Source organism: Pleurodeles waltl, chromosome 7 (assembly GCF_031143425.1).
Source record: "Pleurodeles waltl isolate 20211129_DDA chromosome 7, aPleWal1.hap1.20221129, whole genome shotgun sequence".
NCBI lineage: Eukaryota > Metazoa > Chordata > Amphibia > Caudata > Salamandridae > Pleurodeles > Pleurodeles waltl.
In genome coordinates this window covers 510,760,849-510,777,313 of record NC_090446.1, presented here as the reverse complement: position 1 = coordinate 510,777,313, position 16,465 = coordinate 510,760,849, and the positions used below count along the sequence as shown (strand labels likewise).

The following is a 16,465-nucleotide window of genomic DNA, read 5'->3' as shown; positions in this document are numbered from 1 at the left end:
AAGGTCGAGAAAGTTTGATCCCCCAGCCACCAGATCCTAAGAGGCATTCAAATCTGATCCAGGCTTTTCTGTCCAATCCAAGAAACAATTCCCTGTACAAGAGATTTGCCAGGTATAGAAGACTGCATGGATTTCAGCTTGCCCAAGTCAATATCTGCTTTATTATCAGGGGAATCAATGGTAAAAACCAGCCCAGCAGACCATTAACAAGCCCACAAACAGCCATAAAAGTGGTATATGCACCGATCTGTCAGTCAACTCATCGGGCACTGCCTGATTTCCCTATAGGCCAGTCCGACCCTGTGGAGCAGGTTAAAACAGAAAATGGTACAGAAAGTATGGGGGCTCACACAATCATTCTGTCAGCCCATCAAGTCGCAGGAACATTGTCTGGGTAATTGGGTGAGTAATTAGATTTAATGGTTTGTCAGTCCCCAATAGGCAAGATACTTCACCTTTCCTCTTCTGCCTGTTTCAGCAGCCCTTCAACTGGGATTAAATCCCAGTTGCCTAATGAGATAGCTAGTACCCCATGTGCAGACTCCTAATGCTGAAGCTCAATTTGAAACATCAGTCATGTATGAAAGAGGGCGGAAGTGCTGTTTGTATTATTCATGTGAGGAACTTTCTACGCATAGTCTTCCTATGCTGCGTCTTATTACTGCTACAGGAGGGCTGAATGACAACCAGATGCAGGATCTCACACTTCATGGTGCCTATGGTGTGGGTGCATCACCCTGTAGACAGCCCATGGCTACCTGCCCTGTGAAGGGTTAATTTATGCAAATTCACTAACCACACTCTGGGCCTGATTTAGATCTTAACGGTGTTACTGCCAAGCCTAATTGGAGGCGGACTCTAAAAGACTGTCAAGCCAACTGCCTTCTGCCTGTCGTATTTAGATATTTAAGCTCTGCAAGCGGTGGAGTGGCGATGGATTGCTGACGTAGGGAGACGGATGCGGAACCCAATGGACTTCATACAATGTCAGGGACTATGGAATAGAGGTAAGTGACACACACACATTTTCCCTTAGTCATATGTGTACTCCTGCACTACACACAACACAACACACTACATTCACACCATCATCCATTACAATTCCAACACAACACAACCTGTACATGCCAAAAACACACATTGCAATACATCCATGACACAACATAGACACACCATTGACACTGCACCCACACACGACACAACCAAAACAACACACTCACACACAAGCACAACTACACACAGCACAACAACATTGCCACACAACAGCACTCACCTGAATGTGTCATACAGCAGCACTACATACACAGCAACATCGGTCTCACATACAAGTGACACACATACAGACACAGCCACACCACCCACTCCAGCTCCCTAGATCTCATCCAGCCCATACACACACACACACACATACACGTACTGACTCACATGCACAACAGATAGCAGACACCTACCCTTGGAGGTCCCCTTGTAATGGTAAACATTGACACCATTGTCCAGTGTTAGTGTACCATCATTGTGATGCCAGCATTCATTTTACAATGAATGATGATACCACAATGACAGTTGTGTATGTGTGCAATATGTGAGTTGTGCTAGTGTAGCTCCAGCCATGTGTGACACAATTTTCTCCCTGACATATACATGTGACAGTGATGTACAAAAATTACTGTGATGTGTATGCCTGTAGTGGTCCCGACCTCCTTTGCAGTGGCCACCCAACGTACCCTGGGAATGCGGTGTCCCCGCCTTAGAGTCCAACGATGGGGGTTGTGTTTTCTCTATGGGCTAGTGGCTGCAGTGACTGCAGGTGTTGCCCATTCATGTAAAGTCAAAAACAGAGGTGGAATGGGGAAAAGAGGTGAGTTTATCCCCCTTCCTCCCATCCACCAACTCAGAAGGGGAGGTCTGACCGCCACTTTTTTCTTGGCAGTAAAACACTTCAAAATCTGCACGCCGGGAAAGATGACTGGGGTCCTGCCAGCATCCACTTATCCCTCTCCAGCCGTTGATGCAGGTGGTGTTTCTTGGCGGAGACAGCAGTTCAAATGTAGGCTTTCATCTATGGGACAGCTAGCATCTAAATACTGCTGGAGGACTGTCACAGCGGCGGATAGGTTTTCAGTCGAAAAGTTGATGGCAGGACCGTCACCACCAAGATCTAAACCAGGTTCTCTGTTATACTTCTTCCCACCCTGATCTCCAGATAACAATGGTAAAAGCATCTTCAGCACAAAATTTAAAGTACAACATTCCTATTTTGTGTTTACCTTCTATTTGATTTATAGGAAATGAAACCATATTTATTTTACAACATTTTAATCACAGGTGATGGTTCTGTATGCGCACTGGTGTTCTTATGAGCTACTATGATATTGTAACACATGCAAATAATGTTGTTTATTTCTACAGGTTTGCATGCAATATCAAGAAGCCTCCACAATATCCCCAAAAACAGTGCATGCAAAATGTGACTTAAAACCTCTGATTGTCGACTCTCCTCTTCCTTTCAAATGACTCTCTATTTCCTTTTCATTCTCTGCATGCCTCCTCTCTCTGAGCCCAACCTACTCTAAGTCCCATGTATATTTGCCTTAATCCCTATTGTTAGAAATTGGGTTTTAGGTTGGCAGTCAGGTTACCCCCTGTCAAAGCAAGGACCCTCACTCTAGTCAGGGTAAATCACACACAATCAAAATTATCCTGTGCCCACCCTCTGGAAGCGTGGCACAGAGCAGTCATGCTTAACTTAGAAGCAATGTGTAAAGTATTTGTGCAATAAATCATACAATAACACCATATAGCACCACAAAATTACACCACACAGTGTTTAGAAAAATATATAATATTTATCTGGATAAATGCATGTCAAAACGATTAAAGATTCAATAAGTAAATGTTGAGATATCACTAAAAAGTGTTATAAAGTGTCTTAAGTCTTTTAAAAGCAAACAAGGTCTCTTTCAAGCACAAAGTACCTGGTTCGCATGAAAGAACCGCAGAGGAGGAGATGTGTGGAATCAAAGGGGTGTGTGCCGATTTCTCAGGCCGCACACAGTGATGTGTTGTTTAGTTTTCATGCAGGGAAGGCTGTGCGTCGATTTCCGGCGCTTTGTCGTGGATCCTCTTCGGGTTGTGGGGTTTTCAGACGCCCCAGGGACGATGGGTGGATTTCCTGTGCTGGCAGGATGATGTCACAGGAGCTGCGTCGATCCGGTGGGCATTGCGTTGAATTTTCTACCGCACGGCAGACGCTGCATCAATTCCTCTCTGGAAGTCGGTCTGCGTCATTCCGGCTCGGCTGTGCGTCGATCCAGTGGGCCATGGGTCGAATTTCCCGTTGCTACACTGGTGCTGTGTCAATCTTCTCATTGCGAAGTCAGGCTGCATTGTTCCAGTTCAGCGTACAGTGAAATTGTCACTGCGGTGCAGACTGTGCGTCGTTTCTGGCAGGCTGTGTGTCGAATTTCGCTGCACGGGTCCTTCTTGTAGAGATGAAGGGGGTCATTCCGGGACCGCGGGAGCACCGCCAATAGGCTGGCGGTGCTCCCTTGGGCATTCTGACCGCGGCGGTACAGCCGCGCTCAGAAACGGAAAACCGGTGGTGTACCTCCGGTTTTCCGCTGCCCAGGGGAATCCTCCATGGCGGCGCAGCTTGCTGCGCCGCCATGGGGATTCCGACCCCCATACCGCCATCCTGTTCCTGGCGGTTTTGGCCGCCAGGAACAGGATGGCGGTATGAGGTGTCGTGGGGCCCCTGGGGGCCCCTGCAGTGCCCATGCCAATGGCATGGGCACTGCAGGGGCCCCCGTAACTGGGCCCCACTGAGAATTTCAGTGTCTGCATAGCAGACACTGAAATTCGCGACGGGTGCAACTGCACCTGTCGCACCCTTTCCACTCCGCCGGCTCCATTCGGAGCCGGCATCCTCGTGGAAAGGGGTTTCCCGCTGGCAGTCAGGTGACCGCGCAGCGGTATTCTGGCGGCTCCCGCCGGCACCGTGGTTACCGCGGCCGGCGGGAGTCAGAATGACCCCCGAAGTCTTTTTGGTCTTGAGACTTCAGGGAACAGGAGGCAAACTCTATCCAAGCCCTTGGAGAGCACTCCTTCACCACAGCCAGAGAGCAGCAAGGCAGCAGGGCAACAGCAAGGCAGCAGTCCTTCACAGAAAGCAGACAGGTGAGTCCTTTGGGCAGCCAGGCAGTTCTTCTTGGCAGGATGCAGGTTCTGGTTCACGTTTCTTCTCCAGGAAGTGTCTGAGTTAGTAGGGGCACAGGCCCTGTTTAAACACCCAAATGTGCCTTTGAAGTGGGGTCCCCTTTCAGTTCAATCCTGTCTGCCAGGGTCCCAGTAGAGGGTGTGACAGTCCTTTGTGTGAAGGCAGGCCCTCCACCCTCCCAGCCCATGAAGACCCATTCAAAATGCAGATGTATGCAAGTGAGGCTGAGTATCCTGTGTTTGGGGTGTGTCTGAGTGAATGCACAAGGAGCTGTCAACTAAACCCAGCCAGACGTGGATTGTAAGGCACAGAAAGATTTAAGTGCAGAGAAATGCTCAAGTGCCATTTCTAAAATAGTAATATTAAATCCAGCTTCACCAGTCAGCAGGATTTTATATCACCATTCTGGCCATACTAAATATGACCTTCCTACTCCTTTCAGATCAGCAGCTACCACTCAAACAATGTATGAGGGCAGCCCCAATGCTAGCCTATGAAGGGAGCAGGCCTCATAGCAATGTAAAAACTAATTTAGGAGTTTTACACTACCAGGACATGTAAACTACACAGGTACATGTCCTGCCTTTTGCCTACACGGCACCCTGCCCTATAGGTTACCTAGGGCATACCTTAGGGGTGTCTTATATGTAGAAAAAGGGAAGTTTTAGGCTTGGCAGGTACTTTTAAATTCCAAGTCGAATTGGCATTGAAACTGCACACACAGGACTTGCAATGGCAGGCCTGAGACAAGGTTAAGGAACTACTTAAATGAGTGGCACAATCAGTGCTGCAGGCCCACTTGTAGCATTTAATCTACAGGCCCTGGGAACATATAGTGCACTCTACTAGGGACTTATAAGTAAATTAAATAGTCCAATTGGGTATGATCCAATGTTACCATGTTTAAAGAGAGAGAGCATATGCACTTTAGCACTGGTTAGCAGTGGTAAAGTGTGCAGAGTCTTAAAACCAGCAAAAACAGTATCTAAAAAGTGGAGGGAGGCAGGCAAAAAGTTAGGGGTGACCACCCTATGGCTGTCAGGTCTAACACCTATTATTGTATATCTACAAATTTGCAACACCTTATTTCAAAGAACACAACCTCTCCTTTAAAAGCCTCACCCCTCCCACATAACAATACTTAATACCACCAACCAATGAATGAATTCACATATCATCCTCCTCCACTAAAGATTACACCTATCTCCTATTAATTTAATCTACCACATAGACACTGGAGTAAATGCATGGCATGGTTACTGAAGAGTGCAAGAGTAATCCCAATAACCAACAATACACCAAAATAAAAAAACTAGTAACCTTGGGATCTGGGGTAGCGTGCTGCCTGACATAAAGCACTAAAATACTTCAATGCACTACAATATGTAACATGCACTTATACCATAACACTCAGCAGTTGAGCAGTCTATTGTAGTTCATACAGAGTCCACAATAATTTATTTAGTCTGCTTACCACTCTCAAACTCACATGAGATAAAACTGCTATGGGTCATGTCCATCACCTAGTTCTGTAGTAGTCCAAAGCAAGAAACTACCCTTCGCCAACTGAGCAGGCATGAAATAACTGAGGAGATCTACCATGTGTCGTTGCCCAATGAAGGACTTTAATTTAGTCCACAACTAGGGGTTCGAACTAGCTGCATGCTATGACTGCCTTTGACATTTCCCAATGGCAATAAGATATGGGATGATATTGACAAAGTCCATTCCAGCCAGTCTGTGAACCTTTTTTTTCTTCAACCCCTACCTGTTCAGGACCATAAACTTTAAATGAAATATCTAGGGGTGGCTGCCGCCAATCAAAGGAGATGGGGAAGGGGGGGACGGGGACTTTTAAGGGGGCATTAAAAATAATTGTATATAAAACCACTTACCTTTCTGACGTCTGCTGCCGGACACCTCTGTAATGCTCCTCTCTTCCCAACTCCAGGGCACAAAGCACAGGCTCCCAATCCAGACACAGAAGTCATGCTAAATCAAGCATGAGAGCAGAATCTGGATTGGCTTGAGTTGGCTGGATTGACGCTCGCTCAGGCACAGGGAGCCTGTGCCATTTCTCCAACCCGGCTGTGTAACCCAGCTGGGGTGGAGAAATGTAAGTGTGCATGTCAGTTTGGCCGGCCGATGAAAGCCAGCAAAACTGACGGGCGCACATAACAGTACCCACCACTCCTCCTCCCTGTCTTGGCCCTACCCTTCCCTAAACTCCCATGGCTCAGCCAGGCAGTGACAAATTTGTCACTGCCTGAGCAGGGGAGCGACGCTCCCCCGCTATTACGGAGGAGTCGCCCCTGGAAATATCTCAGAATGGACAACACAATGAAGTAACCAGCTACATGGTCTATGAAAATACTATAAAGGCACCCACCGAACTGCTCAAAGCTGCCAGTTTACTGAAAACAATAAACTGTGCATCTGTCTCTCATACATCCTCATCCATCACACTGATAAACAGCGCATCCCATAACTTGATAACCACACCTCGGTGGTCCTGATGCATGACACCAAAACATTCTGCACACAGTATTAAAACAAATACAAAAATACAACACTCTCCCAGCATTACTCCCTACATGTTGTAGCATGCTACCAATGTAGGCAAGTATTTCAGCACCCCATAAAGGGGTAGGTAGCGCTACATAAATGCTGTAATACAATTCAATGAGGGTGCTGTTGGAAAAGAATCAGATACATTTTCTGATGCAGGCTTGAGCATTATTTTCATCCCCAGCATCATCTGTGCTAGATATCTTGCTATTGACCCAGCCACATTTCAAGGGATCGTGTAACCTCTTCAGTCAGTAAATGAGAAACAAACCTCACACCAGGACATACTAAAAGTACATATTTCTTAAAAACCGTTTAATTCATCACTGATGTCCATGCTCCAGACAGTATCAGGCCATGATTCTGACTACTTTGACAACTCTTTGGGCTTGAGCTCTGGTAGACTAGTTAGAACTACCTCGGGTTCCAACTCTTCAGTGGGCTTCTCCCACTAGCCCATGCTGGTTAAGAAGAGAGGTGAGGTCTGAGCTTAACCTATCGTAGCCTCTTAGGGTTTCATAGTCAACACTCAGTATTTTTTAAGCATGGCCTGCCTGTCAAACAAAAATATGTTTCAATTGAAATACCACACGCAGCAAGCAACACAAGTCTCCATTTTGTTAGCAAAGTAGAATCTGTTTCAAGTACAAATACAACATTTAAGGTGAAAACATCTAAATGTAAAAAGAAAGATTCTGAAATGGAAGGAAAATTTGATAAGCATCATTTTACCGACAATTGGTGGACCATGAACAACTTTGAAAGAAAAGTACCTATCATAACATTTCCACAAGTCTCGTTTCATTTAGGGGGGGAATTCTGCTGCTTGGAATTCCGCAGAGCGGCCCCAAAACTCTGCATGATTTTGCATTCCCCTCGACCCGTGTCCCTTGAGATGGACCTCAGTCATCAAATTACTTTAAAATAGGCGTGTGCCTCGGTCCTGCACCAGGGCACCTCCTTCTGCTCCAGTAACCATAATATTTAGTGAGGTGGTGAGGTGTGCCTGAACCGCCGCCTCCTATTTTCTAAATAGATTACACTGATTTACATCTATGAGTGATAGATAATACATAAAACAAAAGTGTGTATATATATATATATATATATATATATATATATATATATATATATATATATATATATGTGTGTGTCTGTGTGTTTAAATATCCACTTGTAGCGCTGAGATGCACGATCTAGAAAAGGATGTGGGACAAAGCAATTGACAGAAGAGAGCCCAACAGACGTGGATTGCAGCACCCAAGATGTTTCTGTAAATTGTGTAAAAAGGTGGCGAAACCACGGCTGCTTCGGGCAGACACAGAAATGTGTTATGGGTTTTTGAGACTAGTAAATTGGCATGGGCAAATACTGCGAACATGCACTCGAGACAGATTTTGTCTGAATTACGAAATTGTGTGGTCCTCGTTTATACCAACATTAACTGTGGGCTTAGCTAAGGAGAGGAGAAAACATTTCCCCAAATGAAGGTGACATATTTTCTAGTTGTGTTTATGGAAGTGGGTGGAGATAGCAATTGCAGTGCAGAGTTTTAGTGCAGCCACTGGGATAACGTAAGGGAAAGTAGTTCTAAACAGACACACACTTGCCGGACTTGGTGATCACCATCTCTGTGCCCCCCTTGTGGAACCAGTCCCACAAATTCTTGGCTTCCCGGTGCACCTTGGGGTCATTATTCACCTCCTCCTCGGGTTCCAGGCTCTTGAGCAGCCAAAGATGCATGACCTCTTGGTGGCCCAGGGAAGAAAACAGCATGCCTGCTTCGGCCGCCGCCTACCAGCTGCTCTATGATGGGCTTAGTGAAAACGCTGGGAGAGAGGGACATCCAGCTCTGGGACAGCGCCAAGTCCGGGAAGAAGGGCAGCTGGTGGGCCAGAATGGCGCTCATGGTGAAGTCTAGTGCCTGGTGCAGGCAGGACTGGGTGGTGGTAAGCCATACTCAGCCCAGGAAAGATTGGATCTCGCATCAGGGTGTTCATCCAGTGCAGCCCTTGAGTTGTGCAGCGGCCACCGAATGCAAGGGCCTCAGCAGGTCATGCTGAACCAGTAATGACAAGAAGGACTTTTTACGAGGGGAGATTCACTGGGCAGTGGCGCATTATCTGGAGAAAACAAAGTGGTCAAAAAAGTCCCAATGGATGAAATGAGCACAGGTACAGGAGTGCAGTGTTCCTATAGGTCCTATTTTCAGCCCTCAAGGTGCGAGTTCAGTCTGCCAAAGTCTACCTCTAGGGCGCTGAGAGTGCTCTAGGAAGCTAGGCGAGAACAGCAAGTGAAGTCTGTTGTCTCACTACAAACTGCCCCAACACAAGCACCTGGACAGCTCAGCCCCTGCTCCCAAAGCTGTAACTCCCTGCAGGTCACAGGTTGCCCCTGCCCTGCCTCCAGATGGTGAGACTCGTGCAGAGAGTGCGTGCCTTGCACCCCTGCTGCAAAGCCTTCCAGCATGGGTGGGGTGAGTGGCGGCTAGGAGGGGGCCTCAGCGAGAGAAGTAGGAGAGAGGGAGGCACCCCTAGCATCGAGTATCCCCTGTGAGAGGTAGCTCCTCTTACACCAGCCTCTATGGATGTGCTTTGGGCTCCCAGGCAGCCCTGGAATACTTGATTGGCTCTTTCTCGCTCCTGGACCAATTGTGCAGCTCCATAGGCGTGGTTGTGAGGTGGGTGCCGGTAAACTCCGCTTTGCAATGTTGGCAGAGTTTTTTGCCGAACTCTGTGCTCCAAGCAGAGTGTGGAGTGTTAAAACTCTGCAAACTCTACCAACAGAGTGGAGGTTACTGCCCACTCCTTGTTTTAATTCTCTGAGCCCTCCACATCTTTAATTGGGGGTTGTACTACTGAATATCGACCTCCCCGTATATCATGTTACAAGAATATCAAAAACAAAATATTGAGGTACAAAATATCAAAAGTAGGTGCATGCAGGGAAGTATAGATTTACAGTTTCTAACTCCACATCTACGTACTTCGAAGAAATATATATTGCTTAGTTACATATATGTGGCCTTAGGTTTTAAAGATCTATACTTACTTATCTGTCGATATTTTGGATTCAATATTTTATCCTCTACATTCTGTGCTATCAGTGTTCCGGTCTCAATATTCAAGGTGAACACCCTAATCAGGCACAGGTGGAAGTAGTTCTTCAAATTGTTCATCACAGAGGGAGGTCAAGAATATCCCTAAACGGTGTTATGTCCCAGCCCTGAATTTATTTGATTTTCATTTGGCAGACCTACTATCTAAAGTTAGGGATCACATTCCTTTAAAAAAAATAGATGAGGGCCATATTCTTTGCCTAATTTATGCTGACGGATGACCTTTTTAATGGATTATAGCCCATTACACCTCCAGAGGAAATTAGACACCTTAAACTCTTAATGTATTCGAAATCTTTTAATTTTAAACAAAAACAACATTCTGATAATTTGAGGGGAAATAAAAAAAATGTTCCTGGGTCTTATAAATATGCATGCTTAATTTTCACCACAGTAATCAATAGATCAGAACATCACAAATTAGTATCAACAAAGGCTTTGGCAACTTGTAGCAGCTTAGTCAGTTTAAATATTGACTATGGAGGCTTATCTATGATGCCATTAATAACGGCAGGAACCAAACTGTTACGAAATGTTCAATCCATGTTTAGTGGTGCAAACATCTCTTCGTGGTGCTGGAAGAAAGTACAAAAGTCTGACGCTGGTTTAAATTAATACTAAATCATATAGTTCAGTATAAGAGCCAGGATGTTACAAGGAATGGAGTACAAAACTGGGATAGTTTTTCATCTCTGCATCTTAAAACTATCAGTGTTGTACATTTCACTAGAAAGTGATCAGGAACATTTGAAGAGCAAGCCATTAATTAATTGTCACCTTTTCATTCACAAACAATTTATCAGATTGCAGAAAGGGGGGAAAGATAATGAAAGTTAAGATAGGCCTCAATCCTTTATTTCCAACTACTTTATGGTTAGAATCTAATGAATGGAAATGTCCATGTATCCTATGGTCTAAATATACAATCATTCATATACTGCTAGATTGTTTATTCTTTTTATCGGTGTCATGCATTTTGAAAACATCTGTTCTTAAAGTATGGAGCTATGATTCATCCCACCTGAATGATTTTATTAGAAGAAATGTACCATGCAGGTGTAGCCATTCAGTTGAGCGATATATTTTATCTGTAAAAAAAAATCGTGATAAGGAACTTCTCTTATATGTGTGCATGTTGCACTAAGAACACATTTTACAAACTGATTGTCTAAATTAACATACCTTTATAACAGAACTGAACTTATTGGAATTCTCAGAAGTTGGCAATATATGATTTACACCAAAGAGCCTTATTGGGTCTCCCACTGTGCAAGGATAAACCAGTCACAAGTACTTGTTTTTTTTAAGTTTTAAGATTTGCTTGAAGAGGGCACTTTTCACCTTACCACCTCTCTCTCTTGGTGCAGTACTGAACAAGCTGTGATGGCAATTAAGTCTTTCCAGTGGGACAATGCCAGTGCTCGGGTGTTCGAAGTGCTGTTGAAGGAAACCACACATTCCATCTACGTGCTGTCTCAGGAGGTATGTTTCTTCCTTCCTTTCGATTTTACTTTGCACAGTGAAAGTCTGAAAAGGGAACATTCAGGGTATGGTTCCAAACTTTCTTTGCATCATGTGAAGAAAACAGTGAAGATAATCTGGCCTTTTCAGTATCAGGGTCGTTCAGTGGTTGAGACACACTCTTGAACATGAATGAATCCTCCAAATGTCCTTTTTGAAAACCACTACAGCGAGGAGTTAATCCCCCAGACATAGATTTAAGGCAGGGTTGATGTCTCAATCAGTGACGGATTCTTCTCATTCCCGACCTATAAAGGACGTCTGTAGTTTTTCAAAAGTCCTACAGACAGTTTACCTTCATCATTTCGCTGCAAACCTTTACTTCTATCTTGAAAGTTTTGATCCACCCACAGTAACCCAGGATTTACTAACATTTGACGCAAGGCAGCAAGACAACTTGCTGTGTTGCGTCAAATGGAGAGGGCAGGAGTGCGCCATATCTTCTAAAATATGGTGTATTCCAGTTCTCTCTATGCGCTGGTGCACACAGTGCTGCGCAGTGCCAGGGCAGGCACTCTTGTACCATGGTGCAAGGGAGCCTGTGTTACAGGCAAGATTGTTTTTGGTGCAGGAAGGAACTCCGTCCTGCGCAAAAATAATCCTCAGAGACATTTTCCCCTTTCTATGTGTGTTGTAGAATGCAGCACACATAGAGAAAGAAAATAGCAGAGAGAAATAGATATATTTCTCCTTGTTACGCCGCTGTTCGGATGGCGTAGCATTTTGATGCAGTCCCAGGTTTACTATCCTTAATAAATCTGGGAAAGTGCCAAAATCTACTGGTGGATCCATGGGTACGCACACACTCCACTCATGGAATGCCCTCTCAACACAAAGTAACTGAAGGGACCAATTTGCGGTGTCCTGCATTACGCTGGATTTACTAAGCCAAGCAGGCTCATGCTAAACCACACAAGGTGGTTTTGCATGGGTTAGTAAATATCACTCAAGCCTTTGTGTTGCCTTGTGTCGCCTTGCTTGATGCAATGGCAATGCAAAGGCTTCACAAATCTGGGTCCAGGTCTCTCGAAGTTCTCTTTCCTCCATTGAGGCACAGAAGATGGCCAACAAGGAATTGGGAAGAATCTGACAAAGAAAGTGATCAAGCATGATGGCTCGTGGTTGAGACACCTCTAGAAAGATGTAATATGTTAAATATTCTATGGACTCACTGAGCTGAGGTACATCAACTGTCTGCTGCTGACAATAAAATAACTACTGGTGAGTTGTGAAATAGTCGAACTTGGTTTTAAGCACCACAAGATGTTTCATTATGTTGTGGCCAAGAGGCTGCCCTGTGGGTCTGATACCATTACCTCCACTCCCTCCACTCATATAGCTTTTCATCATCATCCACACTCCCAATGAGGAAGGATACCATACAGAATAGTGCCAGCACAACTCATGACATAACATGGTCCAAATGTACTCCTATGCTGATACAGGCCAAAAGACTGAATTATGCAAAATAGTGATGGCTGGAATGCTTGTATCAAGCTTAGCTACTGGTAATGCCCTACTGTTAATACTCAGGATGCATCCCAATCCATTGTTATTTTTCACAACATGCCACCTTAGTTTAGAACGAGCCATATACAACTCAACCTTGACTCTGCTCCAGAAGGAATAGTCTAGTCTGAGATCCCAGAATAGGTTCTCCCTGAACCAGAACACAAGCAATCCAAGACCAATTTGCACTCATTGGGGCACAGATGCCTTGAATTAATTATAGTTTGCCAGTACCATTATTTTGCCACACACAAGAGGATGCCAGAGGCCAATACTCAACAATCATCCTCACAGTTCTAAATGTGATACACTTTAAGATTAATCATGAAAACAACTTTCCTCATGTGAGAATCCAGTTTATTTGTATTTCATGTGTCACCCACTTTACAGGGTGGACCTGGCCTGGCACTTCGGGTTGGACTATTCCGATGGGGAACAGGGTCAAGACTGATTTGCATATGGCTGGGTCCAAACTGGAATGGCATGGCAAGCAAAAAAACATGGATTAAACCCAGATCTGTGGCTGGGGGGTGAATGTTTGATTTGCTCTGCATTCCGTCCATCATCTGTTGTTTTTGCATTTCTCACCCACTTTTGTGACATGCTTCATCCACAGGCATGCTTCTACACACCCTGATTAATTGTGTTCAGGGGTGAAGCTTGATTTTTTCGTTTTCAATGTGAAATAGGGATCTTTTGGTGAATGGTTAAAACTGCCTCAGCGAATACCCCTGAAACTGATTAGTTATTTAGGGGTTCTCTTGCCCATGTTAAAAGAGATACACAAATGGTCTCAGGGCATAATCACCCTCTAATCACAAGATCAAAGAGTCAGTCTTCCATCAGCACCATCTCAAAACCATATTTCACGTCACTCTGCAAATACCTTATATTCAGTCTAAAAGTAGCTGCACAAACATAGTGTAGGAAAATACCATCTTGCCTGGCATGTTACCCCCATTTTCACTTTATGTATGTTTGTTTTTGCCCTTGTGTCACTGGGATCCTGCTAGGCAGGACCCCAGTGCTCCTAGTGTATGCCCTGTATGTGTTCCCTGTGTGGTGCCTAACTGTATCACTGAGGCTCTGCTAACCAGAACCTCAATGTTTATGCTCTCTCTGCTTTCTAAAATTGTCACTGCAGGCTAGTGACTAATTTTACCAATTCTCATTGGAACACAGGTACACCCATATAATTCCCTTACATATGATACTTCGGAACCCAGGGTATTGGGGTTCTGGGAGATCCCTATGGGCTGCAGCATTTCTTTTGCCACCCATAGGGAGCTCAGCCAATTCTTACACAGGACTGCCACTGCAGCCTGAGTGAAATAACGTCCATGTCATTTCACAGCCATTTTTCACTGCACATAAGTAACTTATAAGTCACCTGTATGTCTAACCCTCACTTGGTGAAGGTTAGGTGCCAAGTTACTTAGTGTGTGGACACCCTGGCACTAGCCAAGGTGCCCCCACATCGTTCAGGGCAAATTCCCCGAACTTTGTGAGTGCGGGGACTCCATTACACGCGTCCACTGCACATAGGTCACTTCCTATGTGTAGCGTCACAATGGTAACTCCGAACATGGCCATGTAACATGTCTAAGATCATGGAATTGTCACCCCAATACCATTCTGGTGTTGGGGGGACAATTCCATGATCCCCCGGGTCTCTAGCGCAGAACCCGGGTACTGCCAAACTGCCTTTCCGGGGTTTCCACTGCAGCTGATGCTGCTGCCAACCCCTCAGACAGGATTCTGCCCTCCTGGGGTCTGGGCAGCCCAGTCCCAGGAAGGCAGAACAAAGGATTTCCTCTGAGAGAGGGTGTTACACCCTCTCCATTTGGAAATAGGTGTGAAGGGCTGGGGAAGAGTAGCCTCCCCCAGCCTCTGGAAATGCTTTGATGGGCACAGATGGTGCCCATCTCTGCATAAGCCAGTCTACACCGGTTCAGGGATCCCCCAGCCCTGCTCTGGCGTGAAACTGGACAAAGGAAAGGGGAGTGACCACTCCCCTGATCTGTACCTCCCAGGGGAGGTGCCAGAGCTCCTCCAGTGTGTCCCAGACCTCTGCCATCTTGGATTCAGAGGTGTTGAGGGCACACTGGACTGCTCGGAGTGGCCAGTGCCAGCAGGTGACGTCAGATACCCCTCCTGATAGGTGCTTACCTCTCTTGGTAGCCAAACCTCCTTTCTTGGTAGCCAAACCTCCTTTTCTGGCTATTTAGGGTCTCTCCTCTGAGCTATTCCATAGATAACGAATGGAAGAGCTCACCAGAGTTCCTCTGCACTTCCCTCTTCGACTTCTGCCAAGGATCGACCGTTGACTGCTCCAGGATGCCCGCAAAACCGCAACAAAGTAGCAAGACGACTACCAGCAACATTGTAGCGCCTCATCCTGCCGGCTTTCTCGACTGTTTCCTGGTGGTGCATGCTCTGAGGGCTGTCTGCCTTCACCCTGCACTGGAAGCCAAGAAGAAATCTCCCGTGGGTCGATGGAATCTTCCTCCTGCGAACGCAGGCACCAAAAGACTGCATCATCGGTCATCTGGGTCCCCTCTCATCCTGACGAGCGTGGTCCCTGGAACACAGGAGCTGGGTCCAAGTATCTCCCACAGTCCAATGGCCCTTCTGTCCAAATTTGGTGGAGGTAAGTCCTTGCCTCCCCACGCCAGACAGCAAACCTGTGTATAGCGTGATTTGCAGCTGCTCTGGCTTCTGTGCACTTCTCCAGGGATTCCTTTGTGCACAGCCTAGCCTGGGTCCCCAGCACTCTGTCCTGCAGTGCTCAACACGCTGAGTTGGACTCCGACATCGTGGGACCCTCCTTTTCTGACTCTGAGTTCACAGATCTTCTAAGTGCCTGCTCCGGGTCTTCTGCGGATACTGCCTGCTTCTGCAGGGACTCTCTGAGTTGCTGAGCGCCCACTCTGTCTCCTCCTCCAAAGGGGCGACATCCTGGTCCTTCCTGGTCCCCAGCAGTACCCAAAAACCTCTACCGCAACTCTTGCATCTAGCAAGGTTTGTTTATGGTATTTCTGCCTTGAAACACTCCTGCAACATCCAGCACGCCGTGGGACATCTTCCTTCCAAAGGAGAAGTTCCTAGCCCTTTTCGTTGTTGCAGCATCTTTGGCTTCTTCCACCCGGAGGCAGCCCTTCTGCACCTTCATCTGGGGTTTCCTGGGCTCCTGCCCCCCCCCCCCCGGACACTATCGCGACTCTTGGACTTGTTCCCCTTCCTTTACAGGTCCTCAGGTCCAGGAATCCATCTTCAGTGCTGTGCTGGTGCTTGTGGTTCTTGCAGAATCCCCTATAACGACTATTGTGTCTTTCTGGGGTAGTAGGGTAACTTTACTCCTACTTTCTAGGGTCTTGGGGTGGGTTATTGTAGGAGGCTGGACTGGCTTGTAGTGAGTACCAAGGGGTACTTGCACCTTGCACCAGGCCCAGTTATCCCTTATTAGTGTATAGGGTGTCTAGCAGCATAGGCTGATAGATAATGGTAGCTTAGCAGAGAAGCTTAGGCTGAAC

General features: G+C 46.1%; 1 protein-coding gene across 1 annotated transcript in view; it reads left to right on the top strand.

The window, feature by feature from the left end:
• Positions 1–16,465, top strand: part of LOC138304282 (putative DBH-like monooxygenase protein 2) — a 312,423-nt gene that overhangs the window by 227,782 nt on the left and 68,176 nt on the right. The window contains exon 12 of the mRNA XM_069244214.1: positions 11,270–11,384. Coding sequence (XP_069100315.1) covers positions 11,270–11,384 — 115 coding nt within the window. The remainder of the gene's footprint in view (positions 1–11,269; positions 11,385–16,465) is intronic.